Genomic DNA, 23,754 nt, shown 5'->3' with positions numbered 1-23,754 from the left:
AACAGTGTTTCTTCTTCCTGTCTACTTTTTCTTGCTTTTAATTTTGAATATTTAACAATAAATCCTCTAAGTTCACATTTAACTGTGTACCATTTTAACTGGTGGTCATCTAAACCTATATACTTCTCTTTTAAACAATTGATGAGTTCTTTTGTTTTCCTCACAAATTCCTCATCTCCTAATAATGATGAATTAAATCTCCAAAACCCAGGGCCTCTATTATGATGGACTTCCCCTTTAAGTGTTAAAGATATGACACTATGATCTGTTTTAATAGCAGGTTTTATATTTGACTTTGCATGAGGAGAGAGAGAAAACAAGGAATTATATATAAAAAAATCTATTCTTGATAAAATTAAAGGTTTTTACATGAATATGTGTAATAATTTTTATCTGGGTTTTGTTCTTTCCATATATCAGTTAAATTAAGATCTTCTAAAGCAGCTAGAATATTGTCTCTATAGTTTTCCTTCCGTAGTACCGCCTTTTTTATCTTGTAGTGGATTTAAAGTAATATTAAAGTCTCCCCCAAAGATAAGATTTTCATAGCTATGTGGTTCTACATGTATGTAAGTCAATAACAAATTAAAGAACTCCACCTGGCAGTTTGGCTTATCCTTTGTTAGAGCATAAATATTTGTTAAGATAAAATTGGTTTGTACGCAGCTATGTGAAGGCTTCCCGAAGCTTTAAAATGCGCTCAAAACACAATATGCCATTGCGAGGTCGGTTTTAGTTTTAATTTATAAGTATTGAACTTTACTACTTCCAATTTATATAAAGAGTTTCCTCGGCTATATATTAGCATATTTGTTATGGTATCACATGACTTTGTTGATCACGTGACGGTCATTTATAATTTTTTGAAGTGTTTCATATAAATCGCTTCGGCGCAGCTGTTTAACACAATAATTATTAACATTTTGTGATATAAATAAACTCATCGTATCCTTGTGTATCCGAAATGTGCTTGGGAAAAGTCATAGTATTCCTTGGGTACAAAATATTTCCTGAGAAATTCAACTTACCTAAAAATTTGAGGGTATTTTCCACACAATATCGTAATCTGTATTAAAACAAAGCCAACATACATTTTTCCCAAGCAAGATTCAGTTAGAGAACAACCTCTTTTTACAGATTTCCACAAAAATTCTCAGATTAATCCTCATTAATCACCTGCGCCAGACTCTTTTATACACACAAAATAAATTCTACCTCCAACCACGGGTATAAAACAGAGTACGTTTCAAAAGTATATTTTTCATAAGCATTTTGAACATGATGAATTTCAATCAAGGGTAGGTAAGCGGTGTATTTTTAAAATATTCGGACATATAAGACTTAAAAAAAACCTTTAACGACCCGTGAATTTTGCAATAGCTACATGTATCTAGCATTTTACATGCAGTTTGACATAAGGTGTAAAGTTCATGACACTCTCCCCGTCATAACACCTCAAGTTTGCAGTGACCTGACGTCATTTTCCATTATGACATCATATTTTGGTAGTTCAGAGATGTGAAGGCACAGAGTGCACTGTCATATTCTACGGGAAGCCTTAACCTACCTGCGTAAAATTCTACCTTCATTATCTTGTCTTTTGTCTTTAATAACATAATCTATATTATGGGAGGATAGAATAGCTACTCCCCTACTATTTAATTCACCATGACTGAATTCTATATCAGAACCCCAATCCTTTGACCACTGACTTTCATTTTCTAAGACTGAATGTGTTTCTTGTAAATATATAAAACTATTCTTACAGGAATTTTTTTGCCGCGTAAAAATATCAAGTCTTTTAATTTTTGAGCCGAGCCCTCTAACATTAAGTGAAATACACGATAATTCAAACGACATCAAAATTGAAAAAAAAATATTCTACATGTGATGTTACTGCAATGCTACAACTGTGTGACAAACTAATACATTGTGTTGCATAGCCAGGTATCATGAGAAAAGGAACAAAAAATGAAAGTGAAAATATTTACAAAAGGTAACAAAGAACATATCTTGAAGAGGTGACAGAAGACCCAAAAAAAGCTATAGTCTTCCTTTCTTAGTCTAAATCGGAAGTTTACTTTTGTGTTGTAAAAGATAAAGACCTGTTCAAGAGGGGTTACATTATCCGGAAAAAAAATCCGATAGTTCAAAAGATAACGCATTACAAGCATTTGACAGAGCATAATAAAGAATGTCTATTTTGTCAGTGAAAAAAGAGTATGAATAATGCAGCGTACCGTTAATATAACTGCTTCACAATGAACTATTCTATGAATAATGTTTTAAAACATCGAAGGGGGGGGGGTGTTACATAATTATCTCACATCAAAGTAAAATAACAACCAATAAAGTGTAACTCCATAAGATATGAGTTTGTGGTTGAAAATTCTGAATAGTTAATTATGTAAGCAAACAACATTTACATATATACATGCTCGCAGTACTACATGATTTGAAGCGATTTAACTGATTACAGTTTAATTTAATAAGAAAATACAGAGTCTATATGCAGATCATATACACACTCAATGACTTGTGTTTCGAAGAACCACGTCAGTCAGAAGATTTTCCAGAATTTCAAATCGACGACCGCCGATGTGCTTCGCTTGAAAGCGCGATATAACAACCGTCATATTTGTGACTTGTAAGTTCTGCATTATTTTGACTAATCTACGCCCTGCGCCGAACTCATCATCATCGTTGTATCCCTCGTGAGTCTGTCCGCTTGAATCTCGAAATCTGTAAACAAGTATGTTGTGATCAGCTTTGGCATGGGGTTGATCACAGAATGCTTTCTTGTACATGTCGCGCACTTGGTTATAGCACTCCGTTGTTACCCCCCATCCCTCGAAAGATGTTCCCTCCTTCATTTTTTTCCAACTCCGTCACTTTAATCTTCTTAAGCGCCTCTCTTTCTGCTTGATCCATTCCTAGGATTTGTTCTGCTTTTGGTTTCTGTACTTTATCTCTATGTATACTTCCATTTGGGAATACAAGTTTCTCTCCCACAATGCGTATCTTAACGTTAGCTTTCCAGTATTTGTTGTTTAATTCTAATAGTTTCTTTCGATTTTCTGACAATTCAATTGGAGTTTGTGGCGTGATGAAGAATGTTGAATTGTGTTGCAAGGAAGAATTCTGGTCGATTTCCTCTGCTTGTTCTGTACGTTGATTTTTGTTCTCCCTCTGTGCCTGCAGGATCAAGTCCTTATCCGTAAATTTGTTGAGTCGCCCAGTGATGGTTCTTGGCTTCCCTTGTATTTTTGGACCGTTTCTGTGAATATTTGCGAAAGATGTATCTACTTTAAAATGCGTCTTGATAAGTTCTGGGTTTTTAACAAATAGATTTTCGCCATCTTCTTCAGGGAGATTATGAATCAAAATATTTTGTTTCATTAATCTCGATTTGAGATCAATGATTTCATTCTGATTTTTAATTACTGTTCTCTCCAGATTAATCACTATGGATTTCAACATGTTGACGTCTTCTCTGAGCGATATGTTCTCTTGTCTCAGCTGATGAAGCTCATCCTCTCCATCTACCTGCTGCTGGGCTATCAATTTGGTTCTATGATCGAACCCGTCTTCTTCCCACAAGTCTTTCTTGATAACGCTTATTTCCTCGGTAATATTTCTGATCGTCCTAAGTGAGTCCGTTATTTCCCCTAGGCTAGCTTGAAGACTGGGGAGTAAATGCACAGCACTGACCAACTCAGGTGTGAATGGGTTACCTGTAATACTCGGTACAGAGAAAATGTGTCCCTCTACGAGTGATTTCTGCTCACTGCGACTCCTATTTCTATTCATGTCTGTTAATGTACAAAATATAAGCACACACGGGCTAAAAAATCAGATTTCAACAATCCTCAAAACCAACTCCAGGAAAAGCAAACACTACACACACATTACACACACATACTGGAAGATATATTGGAAGATATATAGCCTTTTTTTTTATCCGAAGCCGGAGCTCAGAAAATCATGACCGGCCTAAGCTCAGACTTTAGTGATGTTGCCGTACATGAAAAAAGATTTGATTAACTGTGAAGACGTCATAATAAAGAAATCATGACTTTTGATTTTTGCAGGAATAGTATAAGAAAATTTCACGGGAACACCCCCTATAAAAATTACGCTCCTGGCCCAATAATCTTCTTTAATTTGATTTGTTCCATGAATTATTCCTCTACTCCACATTTACAATGTATTCCCTATGAAAAATACAAAACATAACACAGAATGAACGTTTTAGGTACCACAGATACGACTTTTTAATTTTTCTTAAAAATTAGACATTTTTAAATATTAGGACTTCACGGTTTTTTTTCTTCCTTCCTATAACTTATAGAAAAAGTATCCACTTGGATTGATTAATCAACACTCACTTTGAAAAAAAAAGTCACTCAAAGCCATTTCTCGAGAAAAAAAAAATCAATTGTTTGTATTCAAAACAGTAGAAATCTTTATTTTAGAAAATTAATTGAATACACGTAGCAGTACATGAAAACACTATCAATAATACAGGTCGAACAAAACATTTAGTAATGTATATGCAGTTAGCATCAAAACATAAGACATGCGGTCAAACATACACTTCACTGCTTCTAATGCAAGCTCGTAAAAACTGCATTGTTACAATAATTATTCTATCTCTTTGAAGGATAATTATATATATTTTTAATGTCGTACATCTGATGTCACTCGAGTAATGTCTTACCTTCATAAAGGAAGAAAATATTGTCGGAGGATCACTTTTTTGAGGCATCAGCGAATACACAATCAGTCTATGCTCTAAAATTAAGGAGCAGAGTTACTTTCTTTCGTATGTCCAATCTGTGTAAAATTTTTGTCACCTCACAAAATCAATGTACTGAAGACTTACAATTTTCACGCATAAAAATCATATCTTTATTATGACACCCCTAATAATGTTATAGTGATTAAAATTCAAGACACGTGGTTGTAGTTTGACCCATTCAAAGGTTATAGGTAGATCCGGTTTCATGAATAAAATTGGTAGTAAACAGGAAATTGCTATAGTCTGTTTCTTTAAAAAAAAAATGTCCTATGAAAGATTTTTGTTTCCAGACCTTCTGAAAAGTTTTCATGATTTTAAAAAGGAAAGGGGGTGGGGTGAATATTCGCTTCTCTGATTTACGGCGACAATTTTTCCAAAATCACCCAATACGCTTATAGAAAAAAATGTGTCATATCTTCTATAATCACCAACCTTATGCTTTGTTTACCTTTTATAGCTATTGTTATCATTGCGCACAGCGGATCATACCACGAACAATTGACCAATGAAGAGCAAGGTTTACTGGACAACTACATGTTTACATATTTCTTCGAACACGTGGTTCACGTCAATCTGCGACCCAATATTGAAGAGTGTTAAATGGATTGTAAAATCCAATTGGAAAAAATTGTTAAATTATGAAAAAAAATATACAAAGATTAGAAACTAAGAAAGATGTCACGGACATTTATTGATACGTCATTGTTATTTAGAAAATGTACATAATAAAATGTAGTCTATGCCACGTTAAGCGCTTCAATGATAAAGAAAATGAACAGCATCTCTTGGGCATTTAAATGGACAACAAAGGTATTTTTTACATTATAATACTCGTGAACACGTGTTTCCACCGGACAATTGTATTCACCGATAGTACAATAAAGGAATACAGACGCAAATTAGTTTACAGTATGGCTTTGAGAAACCTAGAATTTCAAGTTTATTTAACAAATGAATTGTTTGTAATTGTTAAATACTAGAATAAAAATGGACATGTTGTTTATTTATCTACGATCGAAATGCATGGAAAACATGTTAATTGTGCCTTTTCGATTGCCTGTAAATTTGTTTTTTTCTAAGAGTAAAATTCCAGTAATATCTTTAGTAACCCATAAGGCAATTCAACGCATTCAGCTGATTTGTCAGATTAATCATGTTGGTACATGTACCTATTATGCTAATCTGACGCCAAAAATATAGTTCAGTTCCCATGCAAGTCTGCTTGTCCAGAAAGAAATTTTAATGAATAAATGCAATAAATAATACCATAAAGAATACTTATTGAAGTTTGAATGAATTAAAGAGAAACTGGAGTACATTCCTACATAAATTATACAGTGTTGAAAACTGAAACGCAACACAACTTTTTTCTGTTTAACATGTCTCCACGTGCTAGTCACTTCCTATCCACATTTCCGTGAATTATCTTATCTCGCTGCGCAGTACAGTTAAGGTGCCAAATGGGAATATCGGTGAATTTTTTAGATAGAAAATATTTTCTTTACAAGGATGGGCGATTCTTTTTAGGACTTTACCATTATCGGATAAATTAATGTTATGTGGTTAAAAACTGCATGTTGAGGACTATTAGATTTCTTATTTAGACTTGTCACGTGATGTGGTAGTCACGTGATTTTAGCAAATATATCTGCCGTATTGAGGTCATCTATAAGTATACCAATATTACAAGGGCATAACCAAGTTAAAAATCTAAGTTTAATTTATAGTTATTTTCAACAATCTTTGTAGTTTGTGAAAAGTGCTCCGAACCTATATAGATTCGACTAATTGCTAAAATTACACTTTTAGACCGTGTGTTGAATATTTTGCTGGTCAAGTACATTAAGTATAGACATAATTAATTCATTTGCAAGATTTCTTCAGGTTCGCAGCACTTTTCAAATATCTTCATACTTCTTGAGTTTATGTGTAAAAGCTTGTCATAATTCATTGAGGGTATGCCCTTGCAATATATCGATTTATTACGACCCTTCTTTTACCCTTCAATGAATCTGCATACAAATAAACGGCATTATCGCTTGTCTAAGGAATGTACGGGAAGTATATGAATAAAATCATAAAAAAGACATTTCATCCATGCTAATGGCCTTTTATATATCTGCAAATAATATTTTATTTAATTGCAAAATACATTTTTCATTGTATCAAAGATTACTTGATCCGCCTCTAACTGCATACAAACTGCGTCAATTTTTACGATATGACGTCACATTGACAAGTGCATTGCTATCAGTGAATTAAACTTATTGTTTTCGTTCGGTTTCTTTTTCCCTATTATTATTATTAAGGTCTTCCACTCCAGGCGGAAGACCTTCTACTGATTCTGATGGTTAAGATTATTAAGGTCTTCCGCTCCAGGCGGAAGACCTTCTACTGATTCTGATGGTTAAGATTATTAAGGTCTTCCGTTCCAACGGAAGACCTTCTACTGATTCTGATGGTTAAGATTATTATTCTTTTTTTTTTTTCTTCTCCTTTGAGACCTCATATCTCGCTCAATTCTCAACGGATTTTGCTCAAATTTGCAGAGTTTATAGACGTTACAAAACTCTATCAGAATGCTGTCAAACAGTTCAAAAAGTCACTTCCGCTTTTGAGTTATTGCCCTTTAAATGAAAATTTATTAGGCTTCATTTCCAGACAAAGGCTCCGAGACTACAAAAGCTGGAGCAGAAATTCTACCGAATTTAGATAATAGAAGGATTGAAGTTGTGCACATCGGTTTTTGTTTTTCGATTTCTGTATTCAAAATGGCGCTAATTAGGGGTCAAAATTTAAAACGCCTAAAAGAGCGAAAATTTAGACACATTTTCCTTTGTATCTTTAAAACTAAACATATTTTGATAAAACATGTAGAATAAAAGTTGTGCACAATTGCAAGGCCTTTCATTTGACACCACTAAAAAGGGACTGGCCCCTCAAATTAGGGATCTGGAGCCCTTTAAAGTTTTTGCTTTATAACTCAAAAACGGTAAATATTTCGAAATGGCTGTCGTTAAAAAAGTTGTTCTTTAACATCTTATTGATTTCATGAAAACGTTATTTTGTTCGAGTCTTGTGTTTTAAATGCGCCAGAAGCTTGACCCATATACAGGTAACTGTTTTCATTCAGCAAGTAAACGAGAGCTCTTCATGCGTGTAACTAAAATAAACTTACTATAAATAATAAATCTGGCTACATTAGAAATGCTAATATTCTTTAGAATAAGGTTCTTGAAGTGTTTTGTGCTTTATTTTCAAGTTATTTTTTGACAACTTTTCGTTTTATTTCATTTTTTTCAAAGTCGAATAAACCAGTCTACTAAAAAAAGGGGAAAAAAGATAACCTTTTCTTCTTATCATATAAAAACAAACAATATACTGAGAAAATAAAACATAACTTTGAAGCATAGACTATTTACAGCCATTAAGTGTGCGCCTTTTACATTCACCTTGTGTGTTTACAATTATGTAACACCTACCTCGATAGCGCGTGGCAAAGGAGGTCACCGGGGATCAATCGGCGTGTGTGATCCAGCGACCTAGTCATACACAAAACAAATCATAGAATGGCCATTCCAAATTCATTTTGTAAACTAAGTCATGAGTGGATGAATATGTTGAATTTTCAGATTATTTCAGAATATCTTTGATTAAATCGCTAGTGTATTTTATTTAATATTTTATTCGCTGAATTACAGGAAAGTTGCATAGTTATTTTTATAAACAATTTATTTCTCGATATCGAGTTAATTGTCTGTTTTATTCATAATAAAATTCAAAATATGTAACCTTAATTAATTCCTACTAGTAATGGAACTTTTGAAACTTAAATGTACATGTATGTAATCTAATATACGTTCTTTTGTCGACGCCCTTAAAATGTACAACTGTATATATACAAAGCGCCCCTAATATATGCATGTCGAGCGTATGGAAATACAAAATCCCACATTCACACGCGCCTCCAAAATATGTAGAATGAGACATACATGCGTAACTGTATTTGAATATTACAAATTTATTAGACACCTAACCTTGAACAAATTATTTTTTTCTACTAAGCTTATTATTGTATGCGAACAAAATGATAAACATGTAATTATTTATAGGTTCCCATTATTTTTCCTTGAAAATCAGAACACATTTATCAGCTCTCTTAAGGTTTTACGGATACATACAATGTACACGCATGCAAGTACAGAACATGCACGTTTTATAAGTGCATATGCAAGAGCGTTCCCATTATCTTTGCAATAAAATATGGGTTAAACTGAAATGATTTTATTGATTTACAGCATATATTAAAGTCAATTATAGGTTCGCTGAGTTGATCATGAGTTGTTTTCATAACGGGTAGTCCTCCTGGCCAGTCATCGTCACGGTTTGTAACATCGTAATTACACAGGTAAATACTAAGATGTCAATCCATATATTTTCCATAAGAAATGAATTACCGGGAGATGTCTCGTTTTCTCTGATCATATATTAATTGCCAGCGTTTATGAACAGCTGTTAAAACACAGGCCTTTGTAAACCGGTAAATCACAAAAAAGAAAAATCCGAGACAAAAAACAGAAAATATAAATGTCTCTGGAAATAACATTGCCTTTAGCTAACTAAATTAAATTAATGTCCGCCGATTTTTTAATTAATCTGAACATTCATTGATGTGTACCTGTACAAGCAGTGTGTATATTTTTATGAAGCCTTCGTCCAAACGAACAATATAATAAATCTTGAATGAATTAACTAACCCCTCAGTACACACACATTCGCCTACACCTGAAATCTAATCAAAATCAGATCTTTTTTACGGCCCGAAATTCTGATAGTCGCTGTATTTCTAATCTGATTGACTATACATGTACAGTACAGGCAACGCGGATCCCGTATTTCCCGCGCCCCGTCGCGGTATAAACACAACGCGGGATTTGGCCAGGTGAGACAGGTAAACCGCGTTCCCTCCGCGGGAAATTCATCACCTACCTGTCCCCGCCGCGGTTAAATCATCGATCACCTAGTATCGTAAACAAACGGGAGTTATCTCCCCGAACAGGAATTTTGCGAAATTCCCTCTTTAAAAAAAACAAATTAAAATCCCGCAGTGTATGTATATTTATGAAAGTATTTTCTTTTATTTCGCAAAAGGTGAAAATAATGAATGAACAAAAAAAAAATTGTAAAGCAGAATATATTTAATCGTTTTTTTTTTTAATTTTATTTATTATTATTAATTTTGTTAAGTTATATATCAATACTAAAGCGACATTTTTTTTTAAATAGTATCAAGAAAACTATTTATAACTGAGTCATTTGAGAGTTTAACGTGACAAATTTTAATGTCGGAAATATAAGTTCTAATAACTTCTCTTTTCAAATTATATGCGAACTGCAATGTTACATACACGTGCTAAACAATAGTCAATGCGAGTTCCGATTAACAGTTTTCAGCATTCCTATGAGGAAAAAAATATATCTATATACTGTTCATGTTTTTTTTTTTTTTTTTTTTTTTTTTTTGTTTTTTGGGTTTTTTTTTTTTTTTTGTTTTGTTTTTTTAACCAAATTTAGAACAATATAATTCATTTGAATAATTTCACTTTACTGTATTAATGTGCAAGCATTTCCCTGAAATTGTCGATTGACCGGAAAGCTGTAATATTCGATGGTGAGCGTTTGCAGTGAGTGGGCGCGTGAACGTTATAAAAGATATCAATAAAATATAACAATTTTTTTCCCTCGATATTTACTTCTTTTGTAAACAGTGGTTTGTTAATTTAAACATTTCTCCAATTACAGAAGATGGAATGTGCATGGTGATGAACTTCACAAAACAATTAAAACTCACTATATCACTAAAACTTATTATTCTCAATAATACTCAAGAAAAAAATCAATGCCAAGTTTACTTGAATATATTCTGTTTCTTTGTGTATTAAGTATTAGTCGCGATCATTTCCTGTGTATAGGGATTAGCAGAGCAAGAGCAGGAAACGGCATGCCCTAGGGGTTTCACACCTGTCCTAGAGTACCTGTGGTAAATTTCTCTGCATCTGCAAGGCGTTGTCTAGCCATACAACACACCAGTCCCTTCAACGTTTCATTATTTCATTATTTCTTCATTTTCAAATGTAACTACAACCATGAAAGTTACGCGAGTCAATATATACTTTTTTTTTACCCTGAGTGTATATTAAAAGGAAAAAGATCAATCATACTTTTAAAATAAATTAATAGAGTTTAAATGAAATAAAATAGATCAAATCAAATTATGTTTTATTACTTTTTTTAAATGCCGACGGGCTTGGTATTTATGTTTCTGTTTAATATACATGCACATGTACATGTACATGTGCATGTATTATGCAAGTAGAATGTAAAATTTAAAAAAAAACGTACAGAATGTTACGGCACGTGCAACGTTTTTCCTTCGGTCAGTTTATTGATTTATCGAGTCCATCGATTAAAACAAAATATTCATGATAGAATTTCAATGAAATGAATTGCTTCTGGATTATTTTTTTTCCAGTTTCAATATGTCGTTTCTGTGAACAGATAATATACCGTAGCCGATTTATCAGTTTATTGTCCAGTTGTGGACTTTGACTAATTCTACGATCAAGTTTCTGAAAAACACCGAAATAGTGACAGTCACAGACACTATTTAAGGTCTTCCGTTTAAATAGCACGATTAAAGACAAAAATATCTACCGAAACAAGATCATCGTCGCAAGCCACGGGTTTTGTGTCCATTCTATTTCCACAAACCCGTGGCTGCCTCCTACCAAATTCTCTCGTTCTCGCGACTGAATCATTGAAGATGTACCCTGACCAATGAAATCACTCTGTAGCAATTTTTGGTACGCTTAAATGGCGGCGCCCATAATGAAATCAAGTTTGCTATGCGTGGCAGATTTATTGAAAAAAATACGATAGATCCTGAAGAACAGATGTGATTAACGTATATTCTAAAATACTTTAAAAGGTTTTACATTAAAATACAGGGTTTCAAATGTAGAGGTTGTGTGAGAACGCTGAGTAGCGTTACTCGTTAAGAAAGGAAATTCGAACCGAAGTTGATGTACAGCTCGTGGTTATGGTTACATCCAAATACAAGATAGACATCATTTTCATTGGTTCTGACTTGAAGCGTCAGATGTTATTCAATTGGTTGAATTATGTTATTAATATTCATGAGAACGAGAGAAATTTGAAGGAGGCAGCCACGGGTTTGTGGATCTGAAAAAAACATGGCTGAACTTATCCGTTCAGAAACTCACAGACTGGTATTGCTTTTAACCAGTGTGTGTTATGGCCTTGATGCAAGGTCATTTGGTCTAGTCAAGGTCACTGACAGAGAAACTGTAATTTCGCTACCGTATTTGTACTAGTGAAACATTGCTGGTATCATGCAGAGTGTGACATGGCCTTGACTCAAGTTCAAGGTAACTAAGGATATTAAAGATGTTTTGACTGTATGTATGGACTAAAAGAACATGACGTGTCACTGTGAACTTTTCAAGTCGGTAACATACAGATTGGGTTTTATGACGAGAGTGTGCCATGGTTTGATGCAAGGCATTTGGAATGTTCAAGGTCACGTACATTCCTTTACAGTTTTTCCTAGCGAAATATTGTAAGTTGCTTCCCCTTACAAGATTGCTTACATGTATAACTTTAGAATGTGGCATGACCTTGACTCAAGGTCACTTCTTCCTTCCGCAGCTCCAACGGAAGACCTATTCGTTGCTTTGCAACGAGCTCGCTCTAGTTCTTATTATTCTTTTTTTTTTCCTAGACGCCAACTTTGAGACCTCATATCTTGCTCATTTCTCAACGGATTTTGCTCAAATTTGCAGGGTTTAAAGACGTTACAAAATTCTATCAGAATGCTGTCAAACATTTCAAAAACCCACTTCCGCTTTTGGGTTATCTCCCTTTAAATGAAAATTTAGGAGGCTTCATTTCCAGACAAAGGCTCAGAGACTACTGAAGCTGGAGTAGAAATTCTACCGAATTTAAATAATAGAAGCACTGAAGTTGTGCACATCGGTTTTTGTTTTTCAATTTCTGTATTCAAAATGGCGCTAATTAGGGGTCAAAAATAAGAACGCCAAAAAGAGCGAAAATTTACACATATTTTCCTTTTTATCTTCTAAACTAAAAATATTTTGATAAAACATGTAGAATAAAAGTTGTGCACAATTTTAAGGCCTTTCATTTGAGACCACTAAAAAGGGTCTGGCCCCTAAAATTACGAATCTGGGACCCTTTAAAGTTTTTGCTTTATAACTCAAAAACGGTAAAAATTTCGAAATAGCTGCCGTAATTAAAGTTGTTATTTAACATCTTATTGATCTCAAGAAAATGTTATTTTGTTTGAGTCTTGTGTTCTAAATGAGCTAGAAGCATAACACATATACAGGTAAGTGTTTTCATTCAGCAAGTAAACAAGAGCTCTTCATGCGTGTAATTAAAATAAACTTACTATAAATAATAAACCTTGCTATATTAGATGCTAATATTCTTTAGAATCAGGTTTTTGAAGTATTTTGTGCTTTATTTCCAAATTATTTACTGACAACTTTCCCTTTTATTTCGTTTGTTTTCAAATTTGGATAAACCAGTCTACTAAACAGGGAAAAAAAGATAACCTTTTCTTCTTATCATATAAAAACAAACAATAAAGTTAGAAAATAAAACAAAACTTTAAACATAGACCATTCACAGCCATTAAGTACGCCTTTTACATTCACCTCGTGTGTTTACAATTATGTAACCCCTCCCTCGATAGCCCGTGGCAAAGGAGGTCACCGAGGATCAATCGGCGTGTGAACCAGCGACCCAAGGTCATACACAAAACAAACCATAGAATGGCCATTCCAAATACATTTTAACTAAGTGATGAGTGGATAAATATGTTGAATCTTTCAGATTATTTCATATCTTTGAATAAGTCGCTAGTACATTTCGATTTATATTTTATTCGCTCAATTACAAGAAAGTTGCATATTTATTCTTATGAACATTGTATTGTTGAGATAATTGCGCTTTGTGGAAAATTACTTTAAAATCATTTCGAATCTTTCATATGATTCCGTCTTACTGTTTAATTATCACTCGCTCGTTTTAATCAGCTAGTCTTAAGTGCCTTTCACTTATTCACTTCAAATTCAATGCATTTTGAATGCCGAAAAGACCACTTTCTTTGCGTATTAAAGAAACAGTTTATTTGTCTCTCTTATGTTATTATTTAATGAGTTGCTATTTCTTTCATGAACATTAAACAGGATGTATATAATTAAAAACGATAATTGTATGTAGAGGTCACATTTTTAATTGTCAGGAAAATCGAAAATAAAATTAAGTACTTTTGAGTTTGTATTATTTTCTTCCTAACTTACAATATTATTGCATACAAAATACTAGGTCGGACGCATGTAACTTAACCGCCTCAATATTTCACTTGTATTTGAAAATTCTATCGAGCGTCGAATGAATTTTACCCGTTAAAAAGTGAACCAAAAAAGAACCCTTCCTATGCAGTTTTCTTTGGGAATCAATTGGCTTAGATAGTCTACTCCGACATGTGTTGACAAAACTCACGCAATGAGAAGCCATACATTTCAAACTTGTGACCTCTTGGTCAGTGCATGAGAAGATAACGCATGACAGTTAGTGTCTGAAAACGAAGTATGTTTTATAAGTTATTTGACTGGTTAAGATTTGTTCTCATTCCAAATTAAATACAAACACAAACCCTTTATTTTCTTTGTTATTTTATACCGTCAGTTATATCAGATAGATTGTTTTAAAAACGTGTTGTTTAGGAAGATTAATCTTATGCATTTGTTTTATTTCATCTAATAAATTGAATTTACCCATGACACAAATTATTGGTACATGCATGTAAGAACGCGTAAATGCGATTTAATTTGTTTATGCGGAAGAGCGCCCAAAATAAATACACTTCGAACTCTTGAATTTCCCTATTTTACTGTTTAAATCATAGGTCCACTCAGCTGACGAGTTGTTTTAATAACGGTTATAAATTATATTCAAGTCCTGGCCAGCGATCGTTACGGTTGGTGACATTGCAATTAAACAGGTCGATACTAAGGTACTAAGATACTAATGGGTGTATATATTTTCACCTAATATGTTTTCATTGAGTGTTTTCATAAGAAGTAAATTGCTGGAGGATATCATGTTCTCCCTGATCACATCGATAGCGTGTAGAAACAGCGGTATATGAACACACGCTTTTCAGTGTGTACAAAGCAAACGTGTAAACCCAAAGGATGGAAAAAAAACGACGAAATAAAAACATTTCTCTATCAACTGAAATTATTGTGTTTAGAACAGATAAAAATAAATGATTATCCGCCTGAGAACATGTGAAAATTATACCCAAATACAATGTAACGAAGGATTTTGGGTTTAATCCCGAGTACACAATTATAGCAATGATGTGTACATGTACATGCAGAATACCTCTTTTTTTATCCTTCGTCCATGTGTTCCTCCTTAACGGAAAAAATTATCAGTAAATTATATTATACCGAACGAGGTTGAAAAATGCTGAACTTTATTTCTTAAAATTAACAGCAATTATCCGACTTTTCTCATATCACTGTAAAAATGCCGTAAAAACTAAAACCGTCTGGTTTGACTTTGTCAACGCGTTTTAGATCGGGTTTGAGATTTTTATTAAATGTCTGGAGTACATGTATTTCGCTTATTCTGCAAGTCCGTATAATGAAAGAAAACACTGACAGATTTAGAGATTCAGGGGGCCTGCCCCCACTGGCGGATTTAAGTGGGGCTTGGGGGCGCACGCCCCCCCCCCCCCCTAAAATTTTCAAAATATGACATGACTAATATTAATAATGCCATACTTTGGTTTTATAATTAATGGTCAATTAAAAAATGGTAATTTTATTTTATGACCAAGTATCAGTTTACTTTAAAATCAAGTCTGAAAACCTTGCATTCCCTAGGCTATGAATATTATCTCATAATTATTCAAAGCGGAAAACGTCTCCCGATTTCGTTTGAAGGGTAGACAGCACTTGTCAATTTCCTATGATGATGCAAAGAAAAATACTGCAATATTTAAAGGATGGTCGAAGGTAAATAACATTCGGCAAACCTCGGCTGATTCCGTCACCTTCATCCAGATGAGGTACGAATCGGCCGAGGTGTGCCGAGTGAGGTAAATAAATGAATTTAAAATCAGAAGGTCTACGTTACAAACCTATCCACTGATTGATGTATTTATTTATCAAATGGTGTAACTATGCAGTAATTTACTTACATAGATACAAGACTTTTTTTTAACGTCAGGATATACATGTAGGTTAGGATGGTCACAGACGAGTGTAATTTCGACCACCTGGTTAATTTCGACTGTTCATAAATACTTAAAATAATTTGTTTATAACCCATTATAGTGTACACACATCTATTTTATGCAGAAAGAAAATGCATTTTTCATATACAAATCAATGTTGATAATAATAGGCGAAATTTATTTCTTTACTGGAAAATTACATCCAAGAAGAAACTTTATCGCCCGAAAATTACGGACGAGTATTTTTAAACCATTGCGGGGAATTATCAGTTTATCACCTCTAAAAATATCTTGTATATACAGAAAGACACAGCGGATATTCCTGGCGTGAAATTTATCAACTATGTTTAAATTTGCAACTTAAAATTCATACCTTTTAAATTTATAGTATTTAGTTTTTACAAATAAAATGCAAATCAGCTGAGCAGAAATCGGCCGAAGTTACCCTTTGCATGAATACGGCGTCAGCAGGTAACTCAGTTCGACCAATGAAAATGACGCAATGCTATTTGTTACCAGAAAAAAATCATGACCACCATCCGTATAAAAAAAAGTATTAGGATAATATTATGTACAAGAATACTCCGTAGAAACTAGTTCTATAACCGTGAAAAATCATCTGTTTTGTTTACATGCGGTTTAGATGCCTGCGCATATATATATTTGTAGCATGCCTTGATAAATGGGTAAATTAGTCTCTAGGCACCTGGTGCACTTAATGTCTTCAAATTAGGTACATTTTGAAAATTGCTTTTTTTTTCTTTTTGTCAGCATTTTTTCACAATCTTTTATGTTTTACAACAGAATAATTTAAATTAATATCTATGTATTTTTTTTTAAATTAGAGATGACGCGAATAATTTCATTTATATTTGCACATCGATCGAAAATACCCCGTGTGCAGTTGAAGTTACCCAACACACATATCTTGTAAATCGAACACATTTATTTTATATCATGACGAATAATACATATAACACAATGTTATCTGAACAATAAAAGGTATTCCGAAGGAAAAATAATCCAGTAAATGTTGAGCGTAATACATGTAATAGGCAGTGACATACTTGAACAAATCTAAATATAAAAAAATAATCGGTCGAAATTACACCACCCTACCCTACAGTGTATCTGTCATATATGTATAATACTTATAAAAACAAACGTTGTAATATTTAATTTTTCAATATTCAGATATTCTTTGTGTATCATTGTGCTTCGTTTATTTCATACTTCTATAATGGGAACTGCACGTAACAGCGTGTTTGTTTATATTGTTTCATTGGCTGCGGTGGAGATACATGTGTAGGTCAGTGAATGGAATTTAAAAAAAAAAACAACAACACTTTTTGGAATAACATTAGAGTTACATACAAATATCAGGTTGACTAGCATCCTTGCTGAAATAATAATGATTCAGAACGACTTCTGACATACACGAAGTTCGGAGATCCACGAAGTTCGGAGATACACAAAGTTTCTGCTTTCTAAAGAGTAAATTTGAAATAAAAATTATCAAATGATTAATAAATTTGTACATTATTCTTAAGCAGACGTGAAATTCCTACAAAGACTTTAGAGTATTGTAAGTTACAAAGTTAACTTAATTCATATCTTATAGGCTTTTGTGTAAAGGAAGTAATCAATACAACTATTTTTGTGTCTGGTTTTACTGACTCTTAAAATTCACGAAAACCCAGGAGCTTCCGGGGGCTTCGCGCCCTGGGCCACCACCAGGGCTTCGCTCTGGACCCACTGGGGGCCTTAAGGCGGCCCCCAGACCCCCTGCCTGAACGAAGTTATCCACCCCCCCATCACAAATCTTATATCCGCCCATGGCCCCCTTTTGTATCCAAAATATACACAAGATTTAATAAATCAATTTATAATGTGGCTTTGGGCCCCTACCCCGACACAAAACTGGTCGGGCCCCCTTTTCAAGATTCCTGTTTCCGCCACTGAAAAAGAATGCATTGTTCTCTTGGATGTCGATATCTGAATTATGTTTTATTTAAACACATAGTCTAATATATCATGGGCGCCCATAATAGGACGATTATTTGTTTTTTAAAATAAAATGGTTCTTACAGATGTTAAAAAAAACCTTATAAACGGCTAAATAATTATTTAATTCATCTACAACAAATGTTAGTTTAGTTCTTTGCTTTCATAATCTAACTTTTTATAAATTAACACGAAAGTCGTGCGATCGTATACAAATACTCAGAAGCAATCTTTCATATTTAATGAACGTATAGGTGAATAAATTTCCTCTCATCACTATACGTAAACCCCCATCCTCGAAATAAATAGAATGTTTTCCTTCGCAGTCGGTTGGTTTTACCAGGTACATGTCAGTACAAGTGAGGATGGAGCTTTATAGAAGCAGGTGATGAATTCCGAGAGAAAGGCACTGCCTATTTTATATACATGTATATTCTTAGGGACCTGGTTTTCTGAACCGATCTCACTGTTATTCAAAGACCTAGCTAGAAATTCTCTCTCTCTCTCTCTCTCTCTCTCTCTCTCTCTCTCTCTCTCTCTCTTTGAAATGCAGGCACGTCGATTGTAAAAAAAAATGACAAAATAATTTCAATTTTTAATAAGTATCTCATCTCCCAGGCCAAAGACCCAAGTAAGCTTTTGCTGTTCATAATTCTTCATCTTTGTTTGCTATATTGGTGTATATAAGCATTATCGTCGTTGTTGTTCTAAAGCTACTCGTAAATTTTTCTCATTTTTATCTTATCAAGAACCACTGGACCATAACAACGAAAATTAACACAGAATATTTTTGGTAAAGTTTTGTTCAAATGAAGGGTCACATCCTCTTTTAACGGATACATGTAGAAAAAATTAGATGGGGTCCAGGCGCAGATCAAGGAATTTTTTTCCACGGGGGGGGGGGGGGAGGGGAGGGGATCCCAATAAAAAAAAATATTTCAACCCAGAAATTTCTTGACGAGCCAAAAAAAAAAAGAAACTCTTTTCCCAAACGTGAAAAACCTATTTCGTGGGTGTGTTTGTGTGTGTGTATGGGGGAGGGGGGTCGTTAACTTTTAAAGCTTCAGACCTAAGACTTTTCATACCATTTTAACACAGATCCGCGTTTTCGAGGAAGGGTCCGTGTTTTCTAAGGGGGGGGGGGTGCATGGTCAGTTTTACTTGTTAGCTCACCTGAGCTGAAAGCTCAAGTGAGCTTTTCTGATCACCCGTTGTCCGTCGTCCGTCTGTAAACTTTTCACATTTTCAACTTCTTCTCAAGAACCACTGGGCCAATTTTAACCAAACTTGGTACAAAGTATCCTTGGGGGAAGGGGAGTTTAAATTTTTAAAATAAAGGACCAAGTCCCCTAACAAGGGGAGATAATCAAGAAAAGACAAAAATAGGGTGGAGTCATTAAAAAATCTTCTTCTCAAGAACCAATGGGCCAGAAAAGCTGAAACTTACGTCGAAGCATCCTGGGATAGTGAAAATTCTAAATTGTTAAAGTCATGACCCCCGGGGGTAGGGCGGGGCCACAATAGGGAATCCAAGTTTTACATTGAAATATATAGGAAAAATCTAAAAATCTTCTTCTCAAGAACCACTGGGCGTGAAAAGCTGAAACTTTTTTGGAAGCATCCTGGGGTAGTGTAGACTCTAAATTGTTCAAATCATGACCCCCGGGGGTAGGGCGTGGCCACAATAGGAAATACAAGTTTTACATTGAAATATATAGGAAAAATCTTTAAAAATCTTCTCAAGAACCACTGAGCCAGAAAAGCTGAAACTTATGTGGAAGCATCCTGGGGTAGTGTAGATTCTAAATTGTTCAAATCATGACCCCCGGGGGTAGGGCGAGGCCACAATAGGGAATACAAGTTTTACATTGAAATATATAGGAAAAATCTTTAAAAATCTTCTTCTCAAGAACCACTGAGCCAGAAAAGCTGAAACTTATGTGGAAGCATCCTCAAGTAGTGTAGACTCTAAATTGTTCAAATCATGACCCCGGGGATAGGGCAGGGCCACAATAGGATGAATCTCAAGTTTTACATTGAAATATATAGGAAAAATCTTTAAAAATCTTCTCCAAAACCACTGGACCAGAAAAACTGAAACTTATGTGGAAGCATCCTGGGGTAGTGTAGATTCTAAATTGATCAAATCATGGCCCCTGGGGGTAGGGTGGGGCCACAATAGGTATTACAAGGGGGGAAGTCTGGTAATGAACAGCATGGCCAAAGTTACTCAGGTGAGCGATGTGGCCCATGGGCCTCTTGTTTAGTATATACATTTAACTGCCCCCAACCCCCTCTAGATCCACGCATGGGGTCATTTGAAAATAGTATTCTCAAGAATCCCTGGACTAGAATGAGAAAATTTCCAACATAGCATACATTCATTTTTTTTTTCAAATATTGATTCCAGGGAGAAGGTTTGGGCCGGAAAGAGTGTTCATAATTTAACAAAGGAATTTATATATCCCCCCAAACGAAGTGTGTGGGTTTAGGTTGGGGGTGTTTTGAGTCTTTTGGAATTACACTGTCCGTCTGCCTAGCTGTCCGTCTGTACGTGCGCCAAGGATATTATAACTTTGTTATGAAGAAACTGGAAGGTCATACTTGGTACAAAGATTACTAATGATCCGAAGGTGTGTCATGGTTTTGATCCAACATCATTCCGGCAAGTTCAAGGTCACTTAAAAAAAATAGCAAAGTTTTGTCCGACCCATTTATTTGTAATAGAGTCACCGGAAGCTCACTGGATACAGGAAGTGCTTATGACAAAAGGGTTTGCCACGACCTTCATCCAAGGTCATTTCTGTAAGTTCAAGGTCACTGACAGAAAAGTGTAAGATTACTGTATGTGCTATAATTTTGGAAGCTCATACTTGGAACAAAGATTGCTTATGATCCACCGTTTTGAGATAACATAGTACTAGACTGGCAGAAGAAATGACAAAACTCGTGCCTGGATTATAAATTTATGAGGGGTGGGAGAAACACAGAAATCTTTTTTCTCAGATTGCTTGAGATGGGTTTGTCCTGACCTTGAATAGAGGTTTTTCCGGCAAATACAAGGTCACTGACAGATAAATATTAATTTTTTTTCCATGCTATAACTTTGTAATATAAAATCACTGGAAGCTTTTACTTGATACAGAGATTGCTTATGATCCAAGGATGTGTTTTGACCTTGATCCAAGGTCTTTCTGGTAAGTTCAAGGACACTTACAGAAAAGTGCAATATTCTTTTTCAGGAATATCTTGGTCATTGAGTATCACTGGAAGCTCATAAATTGTTCAAAGGTTGTTTTTGACCTTAACATAGGTCATTTAGGCAAGTTCGAGGTCACTGATATAATAAGTGTAAAATTCAAAAAGGTCTAGTCGCCCACGTGGCACAGTGGTAAGAGTGTCTCCTCTAGAGTCGTGGATTAAGGAGTTGATCCTTACGTCGCAGGTTCGAAACCCACTGTGGGACACAGAGACCGATCCTTCAGATGAGACCGTATAAACTGAAGTCCCGTCTGGCAGTAGGTGCTGGCACGAAAAAGATCCTTCACTGTTCAATGGCCATCAGTGCCGAGTGTAGGTCAAAATTTGCAGATCTCCATCGGCAAATGGTGGCGTCTCCATATGATTGAAAAATTCTCGAGAGGGACGTTAAACAACATACAAACAAAAAGGTCTTTAATTTTGTAATAGAAAAAATTGCATGCATTTGCATTTCACTGAAAAGATGATAAATATATCATCCAGAGTGTGTAATGGCCTTGACTTAAATTCGAGGTCACTTAGAATATGATGTTTTGGATGAATAGTCTGAAAGAATACGTGACTGTTTATTTTTTTTTGTCGATGACATACAGATGGTGTTTGCTCTTAACCAGCTGCAGAATGTGTCCTGGCTTGACGCACGATTATTTGGACAAGTTCAAGTTCACTGACAGGGGAATTTTACATTCTTTTACTGTCTTTCTACTGTTGAAACATTGCAAGAATATGCCCCTTACAGGATTGTTTATAACCTTAAAATGTTGCATGACCTTGACTCAAGGTCGCTATGTTCTGTCCGGAGCTCCGACGGAAGACCTATTCGTTGCATTGCAACGAGCTCAGCTCTAGTTTTTTCTTACTGATTTTGTGCACGCGAGTTCTCGGAAATAGCTCGGTCGATTTTCACCAAACTTTCAGATCTTATAGATATTCATCTGAACATTTTCAGAAATTTTCGTCGTTTATGACGTCACTTCCGGTCATGAGATTTGGACAATTTTCTGATTTTCAGAGGGTCGGTTTGTCCTGGCAATCACTCCTAAACAACTCAAAATATTGGTATTCTCAGTGAAGGTAGACGAAGTATTGTAGATGTGCTTTTTTGAGTCTATATCTTCCCAGCACAAAAGGCGCCGAAGCTCGCCTGGGCTCGAAAAATAGGCTCACAAGCATCTCACAGAATTTGATAAGTTTTCTTTCATACATTTATACCTTTAAATATTTTGTTAAGATATATATAACAAAAGATGTGAAAAATCAAAAGACCTTTCATTTGATATCAAGAAAAAGGGGCTGTTCTCTCAAATTAGGGGATCAATAGGGCCAAAAGTCTTTCATGTATAACTCTTGACCAATCAATATTTTGTTATAAATTACTGAAGCAAAAGTGTTCATCTGAACGATTTGCAACTATATGTTTTAAATTTTTGATCAAATGTTTACGTAATAAGGGGCCAGAATGCTAAATCTTTGAAGCTTTATATCTCAAAAAGGAGGAATATTTTGATAAGCAATATTGAACAAAAGATGTTAAGAATAATGTTCTAAACAATATGCAACCATTCAATTTTTGCAAAACGGCCCCGATAAGGACTTGAAGGGCTGGCCCCTAAATATTTTACTTCAGCATATCTCGAAAAAGAAAATAAATTTCTGAATAGTTGTTGAACAAAAAAATCTTTAAAATCATAAACCCTTTCATTTGATATCAAGGAAAGCACTGACATCTCAAATTAGGGGCTCAAAAGGGCCAAAAGTCTTTCATGTTTAACTCTTTAAAGATCAATATTTTGTTATAAACTACTGAAGCAAAAATGTTCATATAAACAAGTTGCAACTACATCTTACAATATTTTGATCATATATTACGTAATAAGGGTCCAGAAGGGGCCGGAATGCTAAATCTTTGAAGCTTTTTATATCAAAAAGGGGAAATATTTTGATAAGCAATATTGAACAAAAGATGTTCAGAATAATGTAACAGTTTTAAACGATATGCAACCTTTCAATTTTTGCAAAACGGCCATTTTAAGGAATTAAATGGCTAGCCCCTAAAACTCTCACTTCAGTATATCTCGAAAACGAAAACAAATTTCTAAATAGTTGTTGAACAAAAAGTCTTCAAAATCACGAGACATTTCATTTGATATCACGTAAAAGGGGCTACCCCCTCAAATTAGGGCTCAGAGGGGCCAAAAGTCTTTCATATATAACTCTTGAACGATCAATATTTTGTTATAAATTGCTAAAGCAAAAATGTTCATCTGAACGATTTGCAACTATATGTTTTGAAATTTTGATCATATGTTACGTAATAAGAGAGCCAGAATGC

General features: G+C 34.5%; 1 protein-coding gene across 1 annotated transcript; it reads right to left on the bottom strand.

Moving 5' to 3' along the window:
* Positions 1-2,820: 2,820 nt before the first annotated feature.
* LOC133197838 (uncharacterized) lies at positions 2,821-3,810 on the bottom strand. The gene has a single exon (XM_061334027.1). The coding sequence runs from the start codon at positions 3,808-3,810 to the stop codon at positions 2,821-2,823; it is 990 nt and encodes a 329-aa protein (XP_061190011.1).
* Positions 3,811-23,754: the final 19,944 nt, after the last annotated feature.

Source organism: Saccostrea echinata, unplaced genomic scaffold (assembly GCF_033153115.1).
Source record: "Saccostrea echinata isolate AGI-Se365-2 ecotype Australia unplaced genomic scaffold, CSIRO_AGI_Sech_v1 ptg000032l, whole genome shotgun sequence".
Classification (NCBI taxonomy): domain Eukaryota; kingdom Metazoa; phylum Mollusca; class Bivalvia; order Ostreida; family Ostreidae; genus Saccostrea; species Saccostrea echinata.
The sequence above is the reverse complement of the archived record's forward strand: the minus strand, read 5'-3'. Positions and strand labels throughout refer to the sequence as shown.

Coding starts and splice junctions, on each gene's coding strand:
- LOC133197838 (XM_061334027.1), bottom strand. CDS start 3,810: ATGAATAGAAATAGGAGTCGCAGTGAGCAGAAATCACTCGTAGAGGGA.